Raw genomic sequence first — 24,986 nt, 5'->3', positions numbered from 1 at the left:
ATAAGATGGGTGTGAAAGAAATGGAGGAATGGTTAGGTGAGAGAAAACACAACTATTATATACATCATATATACATTAGAAATTTACTCAGTATGCCTTAAATGGCAACTGATAGTTTTTTCATTATTAATATTTTTGGATTTCTTTCTAATTTAGGTTTTAATAGAGCAGTGGCAATCTAATTGGTATGAGGAGAAGATGATCGGCATTTTCCTCAGTCTCTGTACATTTTCAGTTAGTCATTTTGAAATGTTGTGTACAAATTCTCTATCATTCTGTAGAAGTAATTGAAAGATGTTTTGGTTTTAAGCTGGTTATTCATCACTCCTCCCTTATTTCACATTCTGTAGACGGATAGCACGCGTCATTTAAAAACAATAGTTTAAGCAGAGATTTGGGCAAAAAAAGTAGACTGTTAGTGTTTTTGAAAACAATTAAGAAATGTGTTTTCAGAATGGATGATAGGATTTGCATGTAGAGCACAGAGGAAATTGATGGCAAAAGCCAGGGAGTTCTCGAGAGCTTGATATTAAAACATTTGGAGAAGAGGCAGTCTGCCTTCGGAACTCATGCAAATAAGAAGTTCACAGTTCTCTTTACACAAAGCCATGATGAATCTATATAAGCAAAAGGCAAGTAAAATTCCTATCTATTGTTTAGAGTAGGGGCAGCCTCACAGCAATAAACATGTATAAAAATTTCAGTTTCACTGTTTAGGTAAATAAGTGACACTTTCAGATCTTTTTAAAGTTGCCTTTTTGATATGGTCTGTATGTTGGTATGGAAGCTTTTATATCTGTACTTTGTACATACTGTATGTGACTGTGTAGCACACTTGTTACTCTTGCCTGTTGCAGTGGTCTGTGTAAGGTGCCTTCCACCCAATGCGACTGGTTTTGGCTCTGCCTTAATGTGACTCTGGGCTGAAAAATGGGTTCAGAAAAAGGTTGGATTATGCATTGTGTTCCTAGATTGCAGCATTGTTCTTTGAGGAACATATCTCATTTTGGTCTGTGCCAGTAAAGCAGAGAAAGAGCCCCAGCATTTTCTATGGAGAATTCTTTGGTTTTTTTTGTTTTTTTTTTAATTGTGTATATTCTGCTGCATCCCCAACTTGACTTGACTTGATACAATAGGTTTGTAAAGTTTTCCCTTTAAGTACACCTTATTGGGTATTAAATTCTACTTGGATGGAAATCACTATTGCTGCTGTATTAATGCAAATGCTGATCTTTCTCCCTCTCTCTCTGTCTTTTTAGGCAGGTAGAAATACTGCCCAGGGTCCTCCTCCCTCTACCCTTGCACAGATGGAAGAAAAAACGCAGGCGGATGCCCCAGCTTCTGGGGCAGACTTTGATATGATGAAAGCTTTTGACTGGAAGGATGGAATTGCAACGCTTCCTGGTAGCAACATACGGGTAAATTCACCTGCCACCTCTAAATTCATTTGGGGGCAACGTAGATAATCTTAAAAATTTCAAATTACCACACTGATCCTTTAAGGAATCTTTGTGTTTACCATCCTATGTGAATTCTTGTCAGTAATGTGTATTTGTTGTGCCGCTTATGTGATTAGATACTGGCAATGTTCGCTAAAAGGCATATCTGACTTCGTAAGAGAAATGTCAGTTAAACCAAACAAGTTTTATTTTTCAACATAATTGCTGTGAATGCTGATATACTGTATTTGTTAGGAAGTTCAGAAAACTTTTCTGTGTCGTTCAAATGAGACATTTTTGTCTTGCCTGTTCAACTGCTTATCAGTAGCTGACTTGATGTCTGCATCACTAGCATAGAATATCTCACGGAGGAAGCCCATCAAATTGAGGAGCAGACTTTAGTCACAAGAGTGCAGTTCTGGAGAATTCTTGGGAAGTCTCTCAAATCCACATCTATGCATTGTGAGTGGGGTGTAGTTATGAAGCAGATGGGATGGTCCACAGCTTCCTCCCACCAGTGGCTCCCCATTGATCCTGTTCTCTCTTTTCAAAAAAAAAAAAAACACGTAAAGAGTGTTGCTTTTTTGGCTTGAAAAATAACATTTTATTAGATCATAATATTCTACTGTAAAATGTGCAAAACAATAAAAGTAGAAAGTTAGAAGCGTAGAATGTATAATAATGATACAAATTATAATATTGATGAATAATAATAATATGACCAGCACACTGCATGTGTGCGAGTGATGCACATGTCACTTTTGAATTCCCAGAATCACCTTTGGGAATCTGACCATTTTAATTTCGCTGCCTTGGTCATCACAGCTGATGAGAGGCGTTTCTTATGAGATGCCATTATGAAGATAGAAGATGCGTCTACATCGATGACCAGGTTACGCTCGGGCCTGACTGACGCTTACGCAAGACACACTTATATCGTTGCCCAAATAACACTCAGCACTAACGGCATTGGCACTTTTGCAGTCCAAGTAAACCTCGGGTCTTGCTTGAGACGCGTCTATGCAGTTGTCCAAGTGTCACTCGGGACGAATGCTTTTAGCATTGTTTTTACAGCCCGAGTGATGTTCTGGTCTAATGCTAAGGAGGTTAATTTCAGTTTGTCCTTTTCTCCCCAGAGTCTTTATACTTTTTGGGTGCAGGTGTCCTACTGACTACCCACAGAGCACTAATGAGGGAACTGGCTGAACTGATCGCGTCTGCACGTAAATACATGAACAGCTAATTCCCCCATCAACACCCCAGGGCCACTCCGCTTCACTGCACCTGCACCCACACCCAGCAAACTGAGCTGCTGCACTGTTTTTAATGTAAAAATGCACATCGCCACAGACCTCTTTATGTGCTTTACCACAGCAATTCGCTTTTTAACATATAATCCCGTAAAGAAATATTGTCTTAATCACACAATTCAATTCTGTGCCACTGTGGTCTGAAGTCTATCCCGGCAGCATTAGGCGGAAGGCATGACGTTCCCCAGGCCACAGTTCCAGTCCATTGAAGAGCTCACTCACACAGACACACACACACTTGCACAAGGATTATACTCATTTTAAAGAAATTCATTATCCACATATTACTAAATGCATTGGTAACTGAACATACTAAAAAGGCAAAAGCAAATAAGCTGTACGATAACTCAGAAAAATGCATTTCTTCAGATTTCTTATGTAAAGTGATTTAGGCAGCAAGCTGCAATTTGTTATATGTAGCTCTTCTAAGAAAACAAGAAAGACAAAGTTTTGGGTTTCCACCCCATATGTTTAATGTTTAAATCAGGAGGGCCGCAGTGGCTGCAGGTTTTTGTTCTAATCCGGTTGCTTAATTAGAAAGCAATTTTTGGCAATAATTTAATTTCATGGCTTGTTAGTGCTTTAACTCTGCTATGTCAGCTCATTCTCATATCCTAAATTTTCTTCCCCTTTCTAAGGATATCATCCAAATGATTTGAACGCTAAAATGGAGGAGTAATTCTCAGTCCTTCACTTTTTTTCCTTCACTTTCCTTTGAAGTATTTAATTAAACCCAATAGTGCATGATACATACACACATGTGTAAATGGTAACAAGCTAAATGGAGAAATGCTGGTTTCTTTTGTCATTTGCATCTTATTGCTAATAAGGAGCAATTAAAAACAAAGAATACAGCTGTTTAAGACTAAAATAAGCAATAAGGGTTCAAAATCTTAATGAACGACACAACTAAAGTGAAGCAGAAGTGTTACTTGAACAATAAGTGCTTCTTATTAAGCAATTGGGTTGGAGCAAAAACCTGCAGCCACTGCGGCCCTCCAGGACCGTGATTGAGGACCCCTGTTCTAAATAGTAAAAAAAGGAGGGTTGAGTAGTCACTGCTGACTGTGTCTAAAACGCCACTGAGGAGGAAGAGGTGTGTCCAAGGGACCGGAACCGAAAGTAATGTCACTGATAGGGAAGGTTCTGGAATTGTGCAGGCTTCTGTTCGGAGGGTCTGGAGAAGAGAGAGCAAAAGGTATTAGTGCATCCCGCCATTCTATGTCTCACCCAACCAAGCTCATTAACTGTGTGACACTGTATAATGGAATTTCTGCTTGATTTTCTGTCTTGAAAAAATACATTCAGTGAAACTTTAAATAACTTTAAATAATTATTTCTCTTTTTAAATGGAATAAACTGGCATTTTGTGTGTTTGTTCTTTTGCCATTCTTTCTGATAGTTCCGTGTCAATGAATTTGGAACATTAGAGATTATTACAGACACAGAAATGGATGCTTTGCAGTCCATTGCCAGCACCAGTAACCTCTCTGACCAGTCCCTTGCCAACACGTTGACCATGTGCACATCAGAGAAAGACACAAAAAATGCCAAACCATCTGAAGGTAAGCATTTCATGTAAGAAAAGTATATATGTAAAGCTGCATGGTTTGAAGAGCCAAGGTCTTGATACAGTTTACTGTTTTGACGCTGACATTGGTAAACGTCTTGAATTGCTTGGTTGAATTGAGTGGACACGTGAAATGTTAAAATACAGCAGAGATTTCCAGTTACTGTCAATTTAAGAGCTGTTTTTGTGTGTACTAGCTGTTGCTACCTTGCTAGCTTACCAATTATTCTTGTTTAGTTGATGGAACTCTGCACTCTTCATTTCACAATGAACAAAACCTTTGTTATACTAAAGGATTTTAATAAAATGTACACACAACTAGCTAAAAGCTGTCTAGCTATTCATCAGAGGATGCCAGCATGTCTTGGTTGGATGTCTTCTTTTATTTTCACCCTGGAGCAATTTTAGGCCTTTTTATCTCTTGGGTGATATTTTATATCATTCAGTGGCAGGAATGAGGAGTGCAAATGATTTGTTGCTATTGTGTATAATTTAGGATTTATTACTGTAATGCTTCCTTAATCAAAATGCTTTAAAGAGGTAAAATATATTACATTTTATAATGATTCTGCATATCAGAAGGGTACCCCTTGATATTTACATTTTTTCTTCCACGGAAAGTTTGCAAATAATTATTTTGTTAATTACTGTTCCAGAATCAGTTCTTCCATCCCCAGTCTTGATCAACCTTGAGGAGGCTCCAAGTGTTGAAGTGGTCTCCTGCCAAATGTGTGGGGTCTCTGGCAGCATTGAGAATTTCATCAAAGGCAAATTTTGCAGCAAGGGCTGCATACATGCACAAAATAGGTAAGGAAACATGATAAGTTCAAAAAGGTTAAACCACACTTAAGAAATGGTGAGATGTCTGTAATTTTAAATAGTGCTTGTATTGATTCACAATATATACAGTATAATGATATAAAACAAAATGTAAAAAAAATTGTATCAAAAGATTGAGTTAAGATTACTTTTGAAGTCAAAGATCACAGCACTTCTCAAAATACGATGGCAATACACTTGTAAGTACTGGAGCTACTGTGTATGAAGTGGTAAAACATGTAGCAGTAATGTTGACGTATGTTCTGTTATGTCATGCACTGTGTAAGTTTGCCTTATTTTCTTTGCTAGCAATTCCAAAAGCAGCCCCGCTGAACAGAAAGATTTAGCAAATGCAGTTAAACACTGTGATGACAATGACCGCCCTCTGAAACGAATTAGAAAGAAAAGGAAACTGTTCATGGATTCAGATGATGATGAAGAAGAAAATCCTGAGGAAGAGGAGGTAAGTATTTTTTTGCTCCTTTTTTGGGACAGTTCACATATTACATGTCTTTACTTCACATTTGGCAGTTACAGTATGTTGCTCTGCAGATGAAAGACATGAAAGTGTGTAGAGCTTATTTCTTTAGTGAAGTGAAGACAAGATTGTTTTTTGTTTAGTTAGCAGAGCTTAAAGGTTGGTTGATTCATGTCTGTATATTGAGGAAAACGACATGGCTTTCAACTAAGTTAAGGTGACAACTTAAATGCGTAGCTCAGCATGGATTCCTTTATTTCACTGGGTTTGTTCTTCCATCATCTTTGTGTTGTTTTTGCTGATGGATTTGATGTACAGTATGTACTACCAACAACAGGTTATAGGAAAGTGGATGGTATTCCCTGGATAACATTTTTTGCACAGGTGTAGATCTTTATTTTGTAGTGAAAAGTACATTTTTGTTTGATATAGTTACTCATGTTAGTTTTATCATAATATGTTTGCAGAATAACTGCATACCATATATGACAATCAAGCACAATGATCCACACTCCCAATGAGCAAACTGACGCTCTGCTTTAGTGAGTTTGCATTTCAAGTAAGACTCTGTACTGAGTGAAAGAAGATAATCAACAGTATGAACTTAAAGTTCTACATTCTATAGACTCTGTGCATGTGTTAAATTATGACTTTGCAAGTTTCTGTTTAGGTAGTGAAAAATTGTAACTTATTGATTGCAGATACATATTACTACTATTTTCATTTAAAAATAGGGGTTTTAAATGAAAACGATCTCCATCCACACTAGTGTTTTCACATTATTTACAGAAGTGTCTTCATCCACACTAAAACTACCAAAAATGTTCGGCCGAAAAATCTTTTAAAGGATGGGATAGCTGCTGGCCATGGGGTTTATCACCACTCTGTAGCGACAGGTGAATTGTTTACCTTTTGCACAAATATGCAGCATTTAAACTGTATGTATCTTAATTTCAGATGAATATAGGTAAGCAACATAACAAGCGCCTTGGAAAGCAACTCATCTACTGTATGTCTGCTATGGTGGAATGTGGTTGTCTTCCATGAAAGAGTAACCAGTCAAGGAGTGACACTTCGTAAAGAGCAGATCCGGACACAGAAGTGGCACATACTGTAATAAGCACAAATAAATCACAGTGTAATCAGAGTCTGCGTTTTCAATACATTTTCACCCATCCACACCGCAACACAGAGCTGGCATTTTCAGAAGTATATGGCCCTGGGGAGCAATTTCACAAGTCTTTATTGTCAGGAGTTTAAAATGCTGGGGTGGTGTGTATGACAGGCCCAAACAGACCATTGTCTGCGTATTAAAATGTAGTACAGTAGTATTGATATAGCCTCGTTCTCAACTTCTGAGTCACTACTGCTACTACTACCACCTGGTTTGTCAGTGCTGCAAGGCCATTTCAACAGTTGATTTCAGTAAAGTAAATCAGTAAATTCCCTAAACCCGGCAATGTTTTCAGGCTCTGTCTAAGGTATTCTCTTGCATTTCAAGGACAAATGAGTGATACAATATGCAGTTTATTCTGGGTTTGCCCAAGCTGGTCTTCAAAGTGAGCGATACCTGATAAATCTTCCATTGGGGGCTAACTGGGGATCCTCAGTAGATGTCAAAACTACCTCAGATAGACCCAACTGGCTCCTCTTGATCTGCACAAACACTAAGTTAAATATTGGGGCACCTTTTACTGTTTTAACCAAGAAGGCTCATTTGAAATACAAATTGCTGTACATTTGGGTGCTGGAGATTAGGGGTTAACATAAGAGAGAATAATTATGAAGAAATAAGAATCCTTTTTGGTGTATTTGTGTAGACAGTTGTTAATTATGTAATTTTCATGGCAAAATGCTAGTAGCACAATTGTAACAAATCAGCCCCGACATGCTACAAAGGGCTGATCGCTACCACTCACCTTTCCTAACTTTAAGGTGGTTGATAAACAGGTTAGGCTAATATCGCACCCTGCCAAGCCCCGTTGTACGCCCCTTTTGAAATGATCAGCTCAAACAGGCACATAAATGTATACAGTATAAAAAAATAGCTATAAGGCAACATCCGTTATCAATGGAAAATATATTATACAAAAGTGAAAGTAAAGAAGATGAAAAACGGTAACAATCCCTTTCCTCCCCTCCACCAACCCAAAACAACCCCCATATAAAATCACACCCCCAGCCCCCTTCTAAAGTTCACACACAATTCCAAAGTTCCAGCCAGCTGTTAACAGCAGGTGACAGAATTGTAGAATGCCAGCCGATCCAAAAAAGTCAAAATCTTAACTGTAAGATGTTTCTCAGTCAGTCTGCACCATTTTAAAAAAAGAAAAAAAAAGAGGTTTTAGTTAGTTCACCTGAGTCTGCTAGTTATAATGGATTGCAAAAATACACGTTCTTAGAGCAAATCGCTGACCTCCTCCTATATAGACAGGTCTTTGGGAGCTGCTGAACCTTCTCCCACGGACCAGGCATATGTTTAGATAGGTCTTATCCCTTTGTTGTTCCTTGATTGTTGTTCCCATCTCCTTTTCAAAATCAGCAAGATTTATGCAAATTTCACCAGAAAAAAGAAACCGCATGTCCTGCGTTCCGAGGAGCCACTGTCAATTACAGACTGTATGGGCCAACCTAATACCAGACAGACAGCAGAAAATAAATAACATTTTTTTTATGTAGCAGTGCTACACAATAAGCAGGGCATTTTTAGTCAAATATATAAATCCCTCTTTTTTTTTTTTTGCCCATGCCCAGTCATCTACTTCAGGGAGCCATCAATATTCAAACAAAAAATATAACAATATAACAAAAACATTATTATTTATACTGGTTTTCAGGAACCATAACTTGTACTGGTGCAAGTCGGAGCTCACGCACAGTTAACTTAAAATTTGCCGTACTGTATCTTTGTGCTGAAAATGTATTAACCAGTAAAAGCACATGTGAACTTGACAAGAATGTGCAGAGTCTACATACATTGTGACCGTGGTTGAGAATTGTGCTCAGATCCCTTGAAATCTCTGCGTTGTCGGCTTATTCTAAGGGTTGTAGGGAAGAATATGCTTTAGCAACATTGGGAGCAAATTGGGTGTTAATCTGTTACAGGGGGTCACACTCAGTTGCTTATCTAGAATCATTTTAGTTAGATTAGCCAGTCACCCTAACTTGCATGTTATTGGGAGGAAATGTAAAACTCACACAGACATTGCCCACTGTGAGGTGTGAACTACCAGCTCTGCAGCCATGAGGCATTAACCACCGGCACCAAATATGCTTCTACTAAGTTTACTTCAGAACTATCTAATAGTTTGAGCTGAACATTTCCATTACATGCACTTCTGTGACCCATCTGTGAAGATACCAACTCCACAAATCTGTATGTTGCCTTAAAAGGTAATCATCAGAGTCTTGTAATACAATGATATTCATTATCCCATTACAATGTTGATGCTTAACCTTGATTGTACATTGAAACTAAATATTTGCAGAATATGGGACTGCAGGATTGCCAGAAACCACTCAGAACCCAATGTGATTTTCTGACTCTGTTACCGTGTTCACATTATGGATGCAGCAGTTGCCATGACAGGACACTTTAGCAATTGCATTTAAGTTAAATTCAGTGCATTTCTTTACCAATATACTACAATGAGGCAATCATGCTTAGGGCCTATGCTTTAACATTGCAGTAATCGGAGAGTCCCCCACACATCAGTGGCTCGCATGCCTCCCATCCAGGTTTGGTTCATGACTTTAGCGTATGTATGATATTTCTGCACATATCTACTGAATTCACATTTTCTGCACATCATATACACCTGCATGTTTGTACTGAATAGAATGTACTTATAAGGAATGAAAGGAGACTTCTCAAATAACGAATAAAGACTAAACTCCACAGAGAAGACCCTGCATAGGTTGGAAAAATGTGGTGTTCTTCTGAATGTGCTTCTGAATGAGCAAAGTATATTTAGACATTATTAAAGAGCTCTACAAATACATAGGATGAAAATTAAAACTACCGTTGTGGATGTGTTAAGTAGAGGCTGGCATCCAGTTCTTAGCTGATGTTTATTTTATATAGCACTTTTCAAAGTGTAAACCATTTCAAAGGGCTGTTTATTACAAGATCTATTGTTTTGATTTCTTAAACTTGGTTAGAGCCATGCAAGCTGATTTAAAAAAAAAAATAGCAGCATATGTCAGTAATGAAAAGTGCTGTATTTATAAAAATAAAAAGGGTACAGGACAGTATTATAGCACAAAAGGAACACTGTGTGATTGTAATAGAGACGGAGTGAATCATTCAAACAGTTAGAGACTTTTATAAGTGGGGAATAACCATGTGTTTGTTTATAATAAATACTGAAATAATTCATTAGTAAAAATGGAAGTAAAAGTCAAGTAGAAGTACAAACCGAATTCCAAAAAAGTTGCGGCACTATACAAATCGTGAATAAAAACTGAATGCAATGATATGGAGGTGCCAACTTCTAATATTTTATTCAGAATAGAACATAAATCACGGAACAAAAGTTTAAACTGAGAAAATGTATCATTTTAAGGGAAAAATATGTTGATTCAGAATTTCATGGTGTCAACAAATCCCAAAAAAGTTGGGACAAGGCCATTTTCACCACTGTGTGGCATCTCCCCTTCTTCTTACAACACTCAACAGACGTCTGGGGACCGAGGAGACCAGTTTCTCAAGTTTAAAAATAGGAATGCTCTCCCATTCCTGTCTAATACAGGCCTCTAACTGTTCAATCGTCTTGGGCCTTCTTTGTCGCACCTTCCTCTTTATGATGCGCCAAATGTTCTCTATAGGTGAAAGATCTGGACTGCAGACTGGCCATTTCAGTACCCGGATCCTTCTCCTACGCAGCCATGATGTTGTGATTGATGCAGAATGTGGTCTGGCATTATCTTGTTGAAAAATGCAGGGTCTTCCCTGAAAGAGATGACGCCTGGATGGGAGCATATGTTGTTCTAGAACCTGAATATATTTTTCTGCATTGATGGTGCCTTTCCAGACATGCAAGCTGCCCATGCCACACGCACTCATGCAACCCCATACCATCAGAGATGCAGGCTTCTGAACTGAGCGTTGATAACAACTTGGGTTGTCCTTGTCCTCTTTGGTCCGGATGACATGGCGTCCCAGATTTCCAAAAGAACTTGAATCGTGACTCGTCTGACCACAGAACAGTCTTCCATTTTGCCACACTCCATTTTAAATGATCCCTGGCCCAGTGAAACGCCTGAGCTTGTGGATCTTGCTTAGAAATGGCTTCTTCTTTGCACTGTAGAGTTTCAGCTGGCAACGGCGGATGGCACAGTGGATTGTGTTCACTGACAATGGTTTCTGGAAGTATTCCTGAGCCCATTCTGTGATTTCCTTTACAGTAGCATTCCTGGTTGTGGTGCAGTGTCGTTTAAGGGCCCGGAGATCACGGGCATCCAGTATGGTTTTACGGCCTTGACCCTTATGCACAGAGATTGTTCCAGATTCTCTGAATCTTCGGATGATGTTATGCACAGTTGATGATGATAGATGCAAAGTCTTTGCAATTTTTCGCTGGGTAACACCTTTCTGATATTGCTCCACTATCTTTCTGCGCAACATTGTGGGAATTGGTGATCCTCTACCCATCTTGGCTTCTGAGAGACACTGCCACTCTGAGAAGCTCTTTTTATACCCAATCATGTTGCCAATTGACCTAATTAGTGTTAATTGGTCTTCCAGCTCTTCGTTATGCTCAAATTTACTTTTTCCAGCCTCTTATTGCTACTTGTCCCAACCTTTTTGGGATTTGTTGACACCGTGAAATTTTGAATCAACATATTTTTCCTTTAAAATGATACATTTACTCGGATTAAACGTTTGATCTGTCATCTACGTTCTATTACAAATAAAATATTGACATTTGCCATCTCCACATCATTGCATTCAGTTTTTATTCACAATTTGTTTAGTGTCCCAACTTTTTTGGAATCCGGTTTTTAATAATTTGGTTTATCTTAAACAACCATGCATCCCAACTCTTTCATAGGGTTGGTTCAGATTCATAAATTTAAAACAAACTTTACATGCTGCGCTAATGCAAATAAAGATTTACACATAAGGAGGTTTCTGAATTTGTTTACATTTTTTGTGTAATTTTAACCATGACCTGCAAATGTAAGATTAGTTTACAGTGCTGCCTGGTTATCTCTTTGCTGTCATTTGATTGAGAATGGCTGCAATGTTCTTCTTAAAAACACAAAGGTTGTTTATGTGAACATCACTCTGATCATACAGTACAAATTCTTTATTTTGGAAAAAATAGAAGATCCTGGTAGAGGAAGACACAGAGAAGAAGGGATATGGTATACCGGTAAATGTGATTAACAAACAGTGTTTAAGTACAAATAGGTTATGTACAGCAAAACTTCAAAGCAAGTTGATCAAAAATGAAAAATAGAAAAATAACTTCTGACATGGCTTAATTATAAGTAGACTGCTGCACTAAGAAGGGAAACACTTCTTTAATATTAGTAGTACTACTTTTAGTGAGCCACCATAAATTGCATGTCACTTTTGTAAAAATAGTATTCAACAAAATTCTCACACTCCCTGGGTTGTCAGGAGAATTGTACTTTAGGTAAATTCGGTTAACTGAATTTGTTTCATTTAAATATGGGAACCAGGTTTTACAGTACAATCTTGCAGCTAACAAATTACATTGTATTTAAACTCCGGTCTTTTTCAAACTTTTTGTAACCAAGTACATGAAAACTGGAATATCATTGACTTTTTAAAAAATTGCTTTGTTTTATTAGAAAAGTGGTTGTAAGTTAGTGACTTGGAGTTGGCCCTGAAGGAGTGAGTTCTGTGTGTGTGTATATCATTTTTCTCAATGGATTGGCTCCCTGTCTATAAGTGCTTTCTGCATTGTAGCTAATGCTGATTGATGACCTCTGGAGCCCTGGAACTTTATAAAGTTTTTTAGAAAGTGTGTTTAGTAAATGGATGAATGTATGATTGTTGAAATTTTTATTTTGTCATATTTTTTAAGGAAAAATCAAGAAGTGGCAAAGGACGGAGAGGTGCCAAACCAAACAAACAAGGTATATTTTGGATCAAATATGTTCTTAATGAAAAAGGATTTTATGTTTTCATAGGTTTTTTCTTTTTGTTAACAATTTGCAATATTGTCATTAATCCACATTTTATAGTTGTATTAAAAATATTATCCTGTTAAATTCAAATGACTTTTATGTCTGCTTTAAAAATAATTCTTAGCATTGAATTAAGGGCAGACCCAATTTCTGTTTTGTCTGTTTTGGCCTTTGTATAGTGTGAGCGTGTATGTCAGGTTAATATTGAAGGTTTAGTCTCTGTGAGTACTTGGCCCAATACTCATTAATATGTATGAGTTTATATCATTAAATTATGTTCACAGGAATGTGATGCATTTTTTCTTAAAGAGGCACATAATGAATGGCACAGATTTATTTTTCTGCAGTAGCAGTTGCTCCAGCCAAAAAGAAAGTTTGGAGCTGGCCAGCATATCTGGAAGAGGAAAAGATGGTGGCTGCTCCTGTAAAGCTTTTCAAAGAGGTGAGAAGGAAAGCATAGTAAGATTCCTTGATCAAAGTGCTGTTTTATTATACCAAATCTTGATGTGATTACACATATTTGTGTTAACCATTTTATTTTAATTATAAAGTCATTCTTGTTATTAATTGAAGTTGCTTTTCTGACAAAAATTAACAGAGTGATTTGTGGATTGCAGTAAATTAGAATAATAATATAATATTTTATAAATATAAAATATATCAGGTAGTTTATTCAAAATGGTGCTATTTGAGTTTTCATAGCTCTGACTTGTGACTTTTCACCTTCCCAACTTAGTACATTCATGTGAGTTGCTGGTTGGGTTTTTAGGAAAACTGTAGGGTTGCTATCGATTTGTTACTTGTTTGGCTAAAAAGCAACTAAATAGTATTTTTGTTCATGAAAATGAAGAGCAAGGGAAACATATTAAAGGTGTATTGTGTTGCATTACTCCACATCATCACACAAATGCCACTTCTGGCTGAACAGATTATATTTTATATAGTTGAATGAGATGAAAGGTCAGTGTTGCATCATAACACAGAGAACTGGGGTACTTTCCTCCAAATTATCAATTCGGAGCACTGACTTTGTATGTGTATTCACATGAAATTTCTGACTCACTATCTCAGATTTTGAACTTAAGCAGCTAAATTAGAAAATTACTAAAATTAAGGGCCATGGTAGTTTCTTTTGCTGAATATGAAGGAGAAGTAAAAGCTACAGAATTATTATTATCTGTAATTTAAGAAAAAAAGAGTTAATCAAGTCATCAAATTACTTTCAGTTTTAATTTGCCCTCTTTCCTACTAAAGTGTGGCTCTTGTTTAAGGCTTGTCAAGTTTAAACTATTTGAAAGAAATGAGTAGAGGTCAAACCTAGGCAATGTCTTTTCCTCTCTTTCAGCATCAGTCATTTCCTCAGAGTCGCAATGGATTTAAAGTGGGCATGAAACTGGAAGGGATTGACCCGTGCCACCCGTCATTGTTTTGTGTGTTAACAGTTGCAGAGGTCAGTTAAAAAAAAAAAAAAACAACTTTATTTTCAGCTGACACTTTTCACTTCTGACTGTTTTGATACTAATGGGGTGCAGGGGGTGCATTTGGTTTGGATTTAGGTGAGGATGGTGATCCAGTTCTGCTTGCATTTCCACCAAAAGGTAAAGAATTTTAATGCTATATATAATTAGTAAATTATTTACTAGATAGGAGGAGATTAGGACCAGAAAGTTAGTTAAAAAATGCAGCAGATTCTGAATTGATGGAAGTTTATTTCAAAGGTGCAAAATGGTAATTAGTGTATATTTTCTTTTTTTACGATTCAACTTTTAAATGATATTACACTAGATTTAATGCATTATGAGTTTCATTAAAGCACAAATTTCATTATGTGCAGTTTTCCAAAGGACCAAACAGAAACAATGGGCAACTCGCAAACGGTTCATTCTTTCTGAACGACTCTTCAGTGAATGATACAAATCAATTCTCAAGAACAAACAAATCGATTCAGTGGAGCTGAGCTGACATGCTAAAGCACTTGCGTGTCCTGCATGATGACATCAGCATGTTTCGTTTCAATGACACTGGCTCATAGATGTTTAAAGCCCTTGAGCAAGAACTGCCAGAGTCATGAGTCTCCACTCACTTCACTTGAGATTCTTTTGAGTTCAAACTATATCAATATCGACAAATTAAAACTCTGTCATTGATAATTTATTCATCATACCAGTACAATACAGCATCAAGACATTTACAATATGTTAGAATGTATTAATTGTGTTTTGTTCAAGCTGTTATTGAAAGCGTTTTAAACTGAATATATGAACAATATAAACAGATATGTTTGTCTCTTTGTACATTCAAAAATTAATGACACAAAACTGAACCTTCAAAAATATTGTGATTTCTTAACAATCATTTTTTAGAACTCTTTGAATGCACTGCACACGCATCATTTACTGATTCTTTTCAGTTCAAACTGAATTATCATCATGTTTAGTGTATTGTTAATTATATATACATACACATTTAATAATTCATATATATATATATATACACACACAAAATAATATATGACTTATTAAATTGTATATTTGTGATGCGATCAGAGGGGAAGCCCCAAACATGCCAACCCAGACTTTACATATGTGCCATTGTCTAATCCTAAAAATGAATCAAAAGAATCAATTTCGAGATGAATTGAAAATGCCCATCACTAATAGACAGGTGTACTTGGGTTACATTTCTTGGCACTTCATATCAAAAGTGGTGAGGGCAAATATTTTTTACTACATATATTTTGAATTAACTAAATCCCTTCACTTATGTATCTCTCTAGTGAAATCTCCATTAATATTACTTTCTCTCCACCCTCAAACCATGTGTAGGTCCAGGGATACCGGATCAGACTACATTTTGATGGCTATCCTGAATGTTATGACTTTTGGGTAAATGCTGATTCTTGGGATTTGAAGCCTCCTGGTTGGTGTGAAAAGATGGGACAGAAGCTTCTCCTTCCTAAAAGTAGGTTTTTATCTACTTGAATCTTAGTTTTAAGGTCAGAATATGAAGGTTTGCATATGTGTTACAGTTGATGCATCATTAATATTTTTCACTAAAGGGGCTATCTAGTTAATAAAGGTAAGTGACGTGTTCATCTTGTAGGTTATGTCTTTAATCTTAACTAGTCAACCCGCGGCGTAGTATACGCCGCATAATTATTTATTGATGGGTGAACACTTCCTAAAAGACGCAGTTGTCCAAATGGGGTGGGTTTGAGGATACGACTGAGTGAATGAAAAGATGGAACTCTGGAGAGAGCAACATACTGTACAATTGTCTGTGACTGAAAACTGGTTTTGGCAGATACAGGCATATCTTTTTTTTTTTAATTTCTTTATTGTCATTGCAAAGGCCAATCTAACAGGAAATTGTCTGGGTGTAAAAGGCAAATTTGAATCTGATGGGGTCAGGGAAATCCGGGGAATAAGGACCGTTTCTGAGGTAGCAGCTGTGGTAGTTTTACACTCCAGTACATTGCGATGAATGCTGCCTGATGCAGGAATTTGTATAACATTGAAAGAAATGTTGTTTCCTTGAAATACATCTGAAGCGGTGGCCATGGTAGAAAAATGAACAGTCAACCTGGCTTAGAGCTGCATGTGGACTGTAGCAGATACGAAAGCGACTGAGGCAGTGTTTGGTGAGGTGTTGCATGCAGGCACATGAGCAGGCAGTGCGTGCGCATGCTTCGAGAGTGAGGGTGGACAAGGGAGGAGGGTTAGAGTTGGCGGGCGGGGCTCTGTCGTGCGTACCCTCTGGTCTCTGTCGTGCGTACCCCATGGTCTCTGTTGTGCGTACCCCATGGTTGGGCGACTTAGTCAATTAATATATATATATAGATGAAAATTTAATGGTAGAATTATAGAGAAGCGAACATGAAACTGGCTACAAAAAAAGGGACAGTGTACTCAACAAAGAAAATGTGGCAGAAAAAAAATGTTTATCAAGAAATTTAGTTCAGTAGTGAGGTGACTCTATTACCACCTTTTAAATGACTTTTCTTAAGGTGAGATGGAAATGTTTTAAACTTCTTTTTGGTGAACAGACTTTAGCTCTTTGTTTCTTTGTGTTTATTTGTATTATTTTTTCTTTTTAAACATTTTCCATAAACCAATAACAAAATCAAGTCTGTTGTAACCATAATTCCAGAAAAAAAAAGTTTTAAAAAATATTTTTATATTGAAACAAATTATAAACAGATAACTTATGTCCATGCATTTTCCACGTTACATTCAAATGGATGAGCTGGATTATTATCAAATTTTCTTTTTTGTCGCAGTTTCAGTCAATAGAAATAGCCAAGAGGCCTGCATTTCCCAAATGGAAACCAACTGTAGTGCCTATGAATTTCATGCTAGTGTTGAAGATTTTCATTCAGAACTGCAAAAGGAGCAAATCACACTTATATCTACAATTAAAAATTTTATGAACATTTACATTTCAGACTAAGCTTTCTTTAGTTTTGGCTTTTATCATCCACAACTGACTGTATTTACTAGGCTATTTAAAATCAAACCAGTAACAAATTTTCACTGTGTATTAATGAAAAATAAAATGAGCCTCTCGAGAGATTATCAGTCTGCTTTTGCTAAGTCTGCCCTTGTATGCGTCAATGGCCACATTGTGCTTAATCATCAATATTTTTCTTCTTTCATTTTCATTGATTATACTTCATTGCCCTAATTGACTTTTCAGATTATATTCTATGTCATCAGTCTTCAGATTTTATTTCTTTTTAATCCATTTTGAATCCATTGAAAGAGTAGTTTTATCTTATGACTTGGGCTTGGGCACGTCTGTGTTGAGCATTATATAAAATAAAGATCGATTGTTCTCTTTAGAATAGCATTTCACTGTGCTCTGGTTCTTGATTATGCCAGAATAGCTAATGAATGGACGCTTGATTGATGACTTGGTTAACCCAAATGCTGTGTGTGTGTGTTTTTTTTCTTTATAAGGCATTAAATAATAACAACATATTGTTTTCAGGCTGTAAAGAAGGAGAATTCAGCTGGAGTACATACGTTAAAAACTGCAGAGGCCAGATGGCACCTAAAAGCCTTTTCAAAAGCTTAAATTCTGTAAGTATTTCACAGTTTGGTGAAAACAGTCAGTTTCATTTATAATCTATTACACAATATTTTATATATATAAATGTATTAAATTATATTTTTATGTTTTATATTTCCCTGCGTGGAGTTCGGGTTCGGGGAGTTTGCATGTTCTCCCCGTATCTGCGCGGGTTTCCTCCGAGTATTCTGGTTTCCTCCCACAGTCCAAAGACATGCAGGTTAGGTGCATTGGCGATTCTAAATTGTCCCTAGCATGTGCTTTGTGTGTGTGTGCCCTGCGGTGGGCTGGCGCCCTGCCCGGGGTTTGTTTCCTGCCTCGTGCCCTGTGTTGGCTGGGATTGGCTCTGGCAGACTCCCGTGACCGTGTAGGTAGTATATAGCGGGTTGGATAATGAATGGATGGATGTTTTATATTCATGGAACAAAATCGTCTGAGGTCACATGACAAACTGTTTATCCTGCAGGTTGAAAGGCCTTCTTTTGCTTGCTTTTTCCAAGGTGTGTTGTTAGACAAATGCTTGATTGTCCATGCAGAAAATTTTTGTATGTGTTTGATGGTTTGTTTTCTTTAATAAAATGTTTAAATTGAAAGAATGAATATTGTTCAGTTCCAGATTAAGATTAAAACTATAGAAGGAGAACCTGAAACTCCTTAGTGAAGTATCTTTCAATTGCATGGTCTGTCATACAGCTGTTGATTTTTTTCAGTTCAGTGTGACATGGAAAACAAAAATGTTCACAGCGTTTCCTCTCTTCTCCCAGTCAGTAACACCATCAGGGTTCCGGCCTGGAATGAAATTAGAAGCTGTGGACAAAAAGAATCCATCTCTCATTTGTGTTGCTACTATTTCAGCCGTTGTTGATAACCGGCTTCTGATCCATTTTGACAACTGGGAGGATACCTATGACTACTGGTAAAATGATTTAATTTTACAATTTTCATGCTGGTTACACAGTACTTCATTTTGTTAGATTAATGTGTACTCTTTGGGGTTGTTCACATTGGGAGAAAAATGTTGTATGTTTAAATACTGTTAAACAATCACTTACAGTGTCTGTAAACTGTAATTTACTAAAGTACATGCAGTCTTTGCTCTTTAATGAAATGTATAAAAACTTTATAAAAATCAGCACAGAGATTCCATAACTGCAACAGTAGGGGGAGCCCCAGGATGCAGTGTGAATGCTGTTCTAGTAGGCCTTTAGCATTATGAATGAGAAGTTCTTGAAGAACATACATCATATTGACTTTGTGAGCACTGTATAAAATAATTGTGTTAATAAGCAAAAAGAGAACTGTACAGTGGTCCTTTATCTTAAAATTGTCAAAGAGTGTTGATTTTAAAATAATACACTGGAGAAGACATTTCCAGTGAAGTAATGCCCAATTATCTGCCCTACAAAGATATAAAGGAATGAATAGCCAGCCACAATATGAAGACAATATATAAAGAAGCAATACCATTTACCATTAAAATTCTGATTAGACCCCGTGGTGAATATCATTTGGTTGACGACTGTGCAGCATCTCTTTAGTGCTTGCTTGATTTAAATGTGACAGATCTTTCCAGCCATACTTTTTCTTTCACTCCTCCAATTAAAATTCTTAAAAATATATTAATATTTAGCACCGAGTATTCTGAGGAACTTATTGAAAAACAAGATTATTCCTGCTGTTTCAGCAGCAGCATTGTAGCCCTCCAAGTCTGTGTAGACCCTCAGTTAAATTTAGAGAGTGTTTTCAGCCTCTCTCTAGCAATTTACAATTACACTTAAGACAAATCAAACATGTTATTGGCCGATGAACTGTATTTAATCCTTGTGTTTTCTAAATATTTATATTTATTAATATGAAGCCGGGTTGATTTCCACACAGTCAAACTGAATTCTCTTTTTATGAAATAGATGTGTTTAGGAATTATAGTTGGGTTGTATAACAATTCATGTTGCTTTCTCACACTTGTTTAGTTGTACTGTGCCTTGCCTTATAATACTAGACATTTGATTGTTTAACTGCTTGCATGGTCTAGTGTGTTTAGAGGTCAGCCACACTTTATTATTTACTTTGCTGCTGAATGCTCTTTGTGCTCCAGGTGTGATGCCAGTAGCCCTTACATTCACCCAGTAGGATTCTGCCAAGATAATAACCTGACATTAATGGCACCACCAGGTGGGTCTGCTTTTGGTGATTGTGAAGGCCTCATTGCTTTGTGTTAGTTTAATCTTTTAAGAAAAACTGCAGGTGTATTTGTTAAGACCTATATAAAGATTTTGTTAAAAAAATCAAAGTTGAAGTGTTACATTATTAAGAAACTGCTCCTCCTTTTTCCCAAAAAACATTGCCCTATTTTATATTTGGCTGACAGCTTTATCCAAGGTGACTTGCAAGTTCAGAATCTGTTACAACTGACTTAAGATATTTTTACAGGCAGGTTACATGACCACCAACACTACACTACCAGTCTTTCACAGGAAACTCTGCTTCTCACACCCATACTTGCACTGGGCTAATTTAAGATAGCCAGTTAAAAAAAAAACACTGGGGGGAAAAAAATGTTGATACGAGGAGAACATGAAAACTCCACACAAATAATGACAACACTGGGGTTTGAACAAAGTGTCTCAGACCTGTTAGGTTGCAGTGCTACCCTAAATGTCACCATGCTGCTCAAAACTGTCTGAAATGTAGTCTATAATTAAGTATATTATTATTTGAATGATTGATAAAACACTAACAATTTACTTTTTTGTGAAATTTGCTTAATTATATTTTAAGGGGTAGTGGAGATGTCTTATTACTAATACAATAATTTTATTTCCTTTATTTTTCTTCAGGCATTTTTAAAGGCCATCTCAGTCAAAGTTGAGAAGCTCCTTCTAAGTCGCGCCTTTAAGGGTTATTAAATTCATAACAGGTTTTTCCCTCATTCTTCCTGTTTTTTAATATTCCCCAATAAATTCATCATTTTACTTTACAAAATATTTTAGGCAGCCTTGTGTATTTCAGTTTATCAATCTTTTACATACTTCATGCTGGAAAATACTGGAGTTGTCTTTGAAAATGCATGTTGACACGTCACTCCTGTCATGAGGTCAACTTTAGACTTCATTTCATATTTAAATCGAATGACATTTACACTTTGCTTTCAAAAGACTCACTAGTGGTTGTTACCTTTATGCAACAGCACAATGAACCGCTGACACTTACCTGCAATTAAAATTAAATTGGGCTGCTCAAATTGACCCAACAAGCAAAGGTGACATTAAACTTTAATGTTTTGACAAAATGCAAAAAATGTGACTGACTCATGAAGGAAATGCTAGCACGATTGCTCACACACCATTGCGTTCGCTTTTTAAAGCTGCACAGGAGTCCATGCTGGCTGCCTGTCCTTCCGCCACTTACTGGAGTGCTGAAGCCATCCCACACAATTCTTTTGTCACTTCCTTTACTTGATTGTTATACGTGGATAGAAAATGTGTTTTGCAGTTCCGCTCATGTTACACGTGATTGCAGTCTCTTCTGACTAACAAATGTGGCCTGTGTGCTACTTCACCAGTGTCTTTACAGTACGCTGTATCATTTTTTTTTAAGGAGGTTACATGCCAACCATCATGATGCTCATAATAATGCCGTTGTAAACTGCTGTACTTTGCTTTAGCAACAAATTCTCGCCATCATCCGTACTGCCACTTTCCCTCGAATTTATGTGCTGACAAGGGCACCCTTTACAGGTGGTCTTTCAAGTCCCAAGGTGCAGTGTGCTAGGCATCACAGAGGTGCTCTTTAGCTGAATGTTTGTAGTTTTATGTTTGATATGAGGAAGCAAAATACTCCAAGGCTGTAGTTCTGCCTGATCCCTGAACTGGTCAGCATACATTTTTATAACCTTGACATTTCTTGAATTGCATATTTAATTTATGTATACTATGACCATTTTATAATATTTTTATTACTATTATACAATTTATAAAATTAGTGAAAATAACACTAAATCCTGACAGCCTAGTCTGTCCTGTTTAATTAAACCTATTATTATTTACTTCTTAAAGATGGTATTCTGTTTGTAAAATGGAACCTACCCATTATATTATATTGCTATGTTTATATTTTATTTGCATTTATACATTTTGTAAGTAAAATATACTTAGTTGCTAAAATGCTAGGTCAAATTTATATTCATTTACAGTGGATATAAAAAGAGTACACACAGGATTTTTTCTTTTTTTCGCTAAACAGTTTCTGATTTGTTTTCAACTTCTATACATAGATTGAAATTCCACAATACAAATGGAATAACTTCTGACAGGATTTATCTTGGTTTCATTCTTTATATTCAGTATACCTAATATCTGTGGTAATCTGCTCGGTTTTTGTCATCATTTATTAATACTGGCGGAAAGTGTTTGCAGCTTCACCTAATGCAGCAAAAATGCTAGCGCTGACCCTGAAGCTGACGACATTTTTTTTTCTGCTCAATGCTGATTTGGTTCCATGGCCACCAGTATCTTTCCTAACCTGCTGTAATGTCCAAGAAAAGACAAGCTGGTAAAGGAAGAGGATACAGTTTTGATGAACAGAGAAGTACCTTTGAGTCTCGTTTGTAAAAAATAAAAATAGTGGTGGGAGTTGTTTGTTGATATATTCTGGCCATTGTGTCAGGTATATAAAGTTTTATTTTTGGTCCTCAATTAAATTTAGTTTGACACCCCGATCTAATGATCCATTAATTTAAATTGCATATGTGTATTTGTTACGAGCGTTAAGCTGCATTTTTTTTTTTTTGTAAAATACGTACACATATAAAAACCTTTATTTAAAAGGTATCTATTAATTACAGATCTAAATGTCTTTTACATAACATTAAAAGATCATGTTTATCTCCTTTAAATACACAACTTAGATTCATAGATTCACATACATGAAAATTATTTAAAATTGCATATTAAAGTGAGAACCATTATATTCACGGATTTCTATTTTCCCCGGTGGCATTGACATGTAATCCCCATGAATACCAAAATCTATGGTACTGTGAGTTTTTTATAATGTGGAGGTTTGTAAGCAAGAAGGGTTTTGGTATTAGAAGTTATTTCAGTTGTAATTCCTATATGTATAATATGGTCAGAAGCAATTCATCCAATTTTTGAAACACATCTTTACTTTGTAGGGAATGGGCTTGATATTTGCCAACATCTTTTGATGGTTCATTTGATAAGCAGATTGTAGTTTAATGGAATCCTCCACAGCAGCAAAGGAGGAAATGACAGCCATATGCGTGTATACCTAGAGTAGAGAGGAGAGTGCGAGTCTTTTAGCCTCTAGTATTATTGTTGTGTGACCTTGGATACCTGTGTGGCTGCTTACACGTCTAGTTGTTTTGAAAATTGTTTGTAAATTTCACTAAAATTATTTGAGATTAAGAAATATCTATGGGATTATTATTATCATCATTATTAAACATTAACAGCATTTTAAAATTGACACTATGTAAAAACGAAAAGATGAAAACTGGAAACTTGTAATGTGTTTGCCATCATGTAATATTTTTACACATTGTGACCCAAGGTATCGCTTAACAGCTTGCCTCTACTCAAATTTACCTTTTCTAGTCACATTTTATTTTTTTAACACATATGTGACAGTGCAGCATTTATTTGTATAGAATGAAATTGAAAAGGATTATACTCTACTTCATTTTTCACTTGCAAGGGTCAAGGTGACATCCCCAAATTATGTTGTTATGTGTTCCTGGTCTGCAAAGAAAGTAATTAAATATCAAATGTTGCATTCCAGTTTTAAGTGTGGACTTCACTTTTTTGTAGTCTATGAAAATAAGGTGTCAGCATAATGTTTCTGCCTAAATTATTTCTGCAGTTCAAACTGAATTGATATTTTCGGTATACTTTTTGAAGTGTGTAAAGTAATGATATATTCACACATGCTGCTGGTCAGTGTGGGCATGTCTACTTAAAGGCCAATATTAAAAGATGGACACTTGTTTTAACATTGTCATTTTTTAAAACATGGTTTGGAAATTCCGACCGTGTGGCATAGTGGTTAAGACTTTGAGGCTGTGGGTTCCAATCTGACACTGTGTGACCCTGAGCAAGTCACTTCACCGGCCTGATGCTTTTAACTGGAAAGACAAAAAAAGTAAGCACTTGTATCTTAAATGTTGTAAGTCACCTTGAATAAAGGCTTCAGCCAAATAAGAAGTAATTTATTAAATGCAGTGCTAACTATCGGTATACTTTTAATAGCATGGAAAATCAGTTTTACATAACAGTTTAGATAACTTCAAAATTAAGCATTTAGAAAGCAGTAAAAATGCAAATTATTAAACTAAATAAAACAGATGGAAAATCATAACATAAGCCAAGATATATGACAATAGAAGTCCACCAGTCAAAAAAGTATATTTCTCCTTTGAATATGAATGGTATTAAATTTAGGTCATCACTAAATTACTGTCAAAAATACATTAAAGTGTGACATGTAGGTTTGCTATGCAAATCTGAAATTCATAAATAGCACATGTCTTGCCTTCATTCACATAACATTTATAGCAGTCACTTCAGTACAAGACAAATCTTGTCAAGCAGTTACTTATGGAGGAGTATTTTGGACAAAATTAAATAAATACAATTACTGTGAAATGTGACAATAAATAAAGAAAAAGAGAATAACATAGGAGTGTAAATAGAATATAGACTAGAACAGAATATTTTTGTTGCTTCTGTAGTTCCTCCAGCTGGAACACGAAATATGTCTTGAATTTAAAACTGTCTTTTTCCCACATCAGAGCTAAGAGGGTGGGCTCCACCAAGTGCTTTGTTTTAATTTGTGAATTGTCGTTCCACTGGACTTTGGCCATCAAATGCCACATTTACAGTAGAGATGTCACATGCAGACTCCTAATGATAAATTTGGGGCTTATAGACATAAAGGCACTGCTTTACACAGTAATTGTAGTCGACTTGCACAGTCAACTTTGAGCATTCGCATGAGTTGCCACAGGATTCCCAAGTCAAGAGAAGCACATACGACCGTATGTCCATTCTGCAGACGGATTTACCAATCAAAAAAACAGCACTCATTAGAGCCCGCCCTCTCGGCTATGACGAGTAAAAGTG

At 36.4% G+C, this 24,986-nt stretch overlaps 1 protein-coding gene across 3 annotated transcripts in view; it reads left to right on the top strand.

Annotated features, from left to right (window-relative positions):
- The window catches only part of l3mbtl1b (L3MBTL histone methyl-lysine binding protein 1b), a 60,206-nt gene that overhangs the window by 11,935 nt on the left and 23,285 nt on the right, over positions 1-24,986 (top strand). For 2 of the 3 annotated variants that reach the window (XM_039739829.1, XM_039739827.1), the window contains exons 2-12: positions 1,260-1,418; positions 4,152-4,314; positions 4,976-5,126; positions 5,448-5,601; positions 12,675-12,726; positions 13,125-13,219; positions 14,123-14,227; positions 15,603-15,738; positions 17,767-17,858; positions 18,612-18,763; positions 19,943-20,019. In XM_039739829.1, the coding sequence (XP_039595763.1) occupies positions 1,308-1,418; positions 4,152-4,314; positions 4,976-5,126; positions 5,448-5,601; positions 12,675-12,726; positions 13,125-13,219; positions 14,123-14,227; positions 15,603-15,738; positions 17,767-17,858; positions 18,612-18,763; positions 19,943-20,019 (1,288 nt within the window). In that variant the 5' untranslated portion in view covers positions 1,260-1,307. The remainder of the gene's footprint in view (positions 1-1,259; positions 1,419-4,151; positions 4,315-4,975; positions 5,127-5,447; positions 5,602-12,674; positions 12,727-13,124; positions 13,220-14,122; positions 14,228-15,602; positions 15,739-17,766; positions 17,859-18,611; positions 18,764-19,942; positions 20,020-24,986) is intronic. The other variant, XM_039739828.1, reaches the window with a different exon arrangement.

Source organism: Polypterus senegalus, chromosome 17 (assembly GCF_016835505.1).
Source record: "Polypterus senegalus isolate Bchr_013 chromosome 17, ASM1683550v1, whole genome shotgun sequence".
NCBI lineage: Eukaryota > Metazoa > Chordata > Cladistia > Polypteriformes > Polypteridae > Polypterus > Polypterus senegalus.
This window is presented reverse-complemented; position numbering and strand designations above follow the sequence as displayed.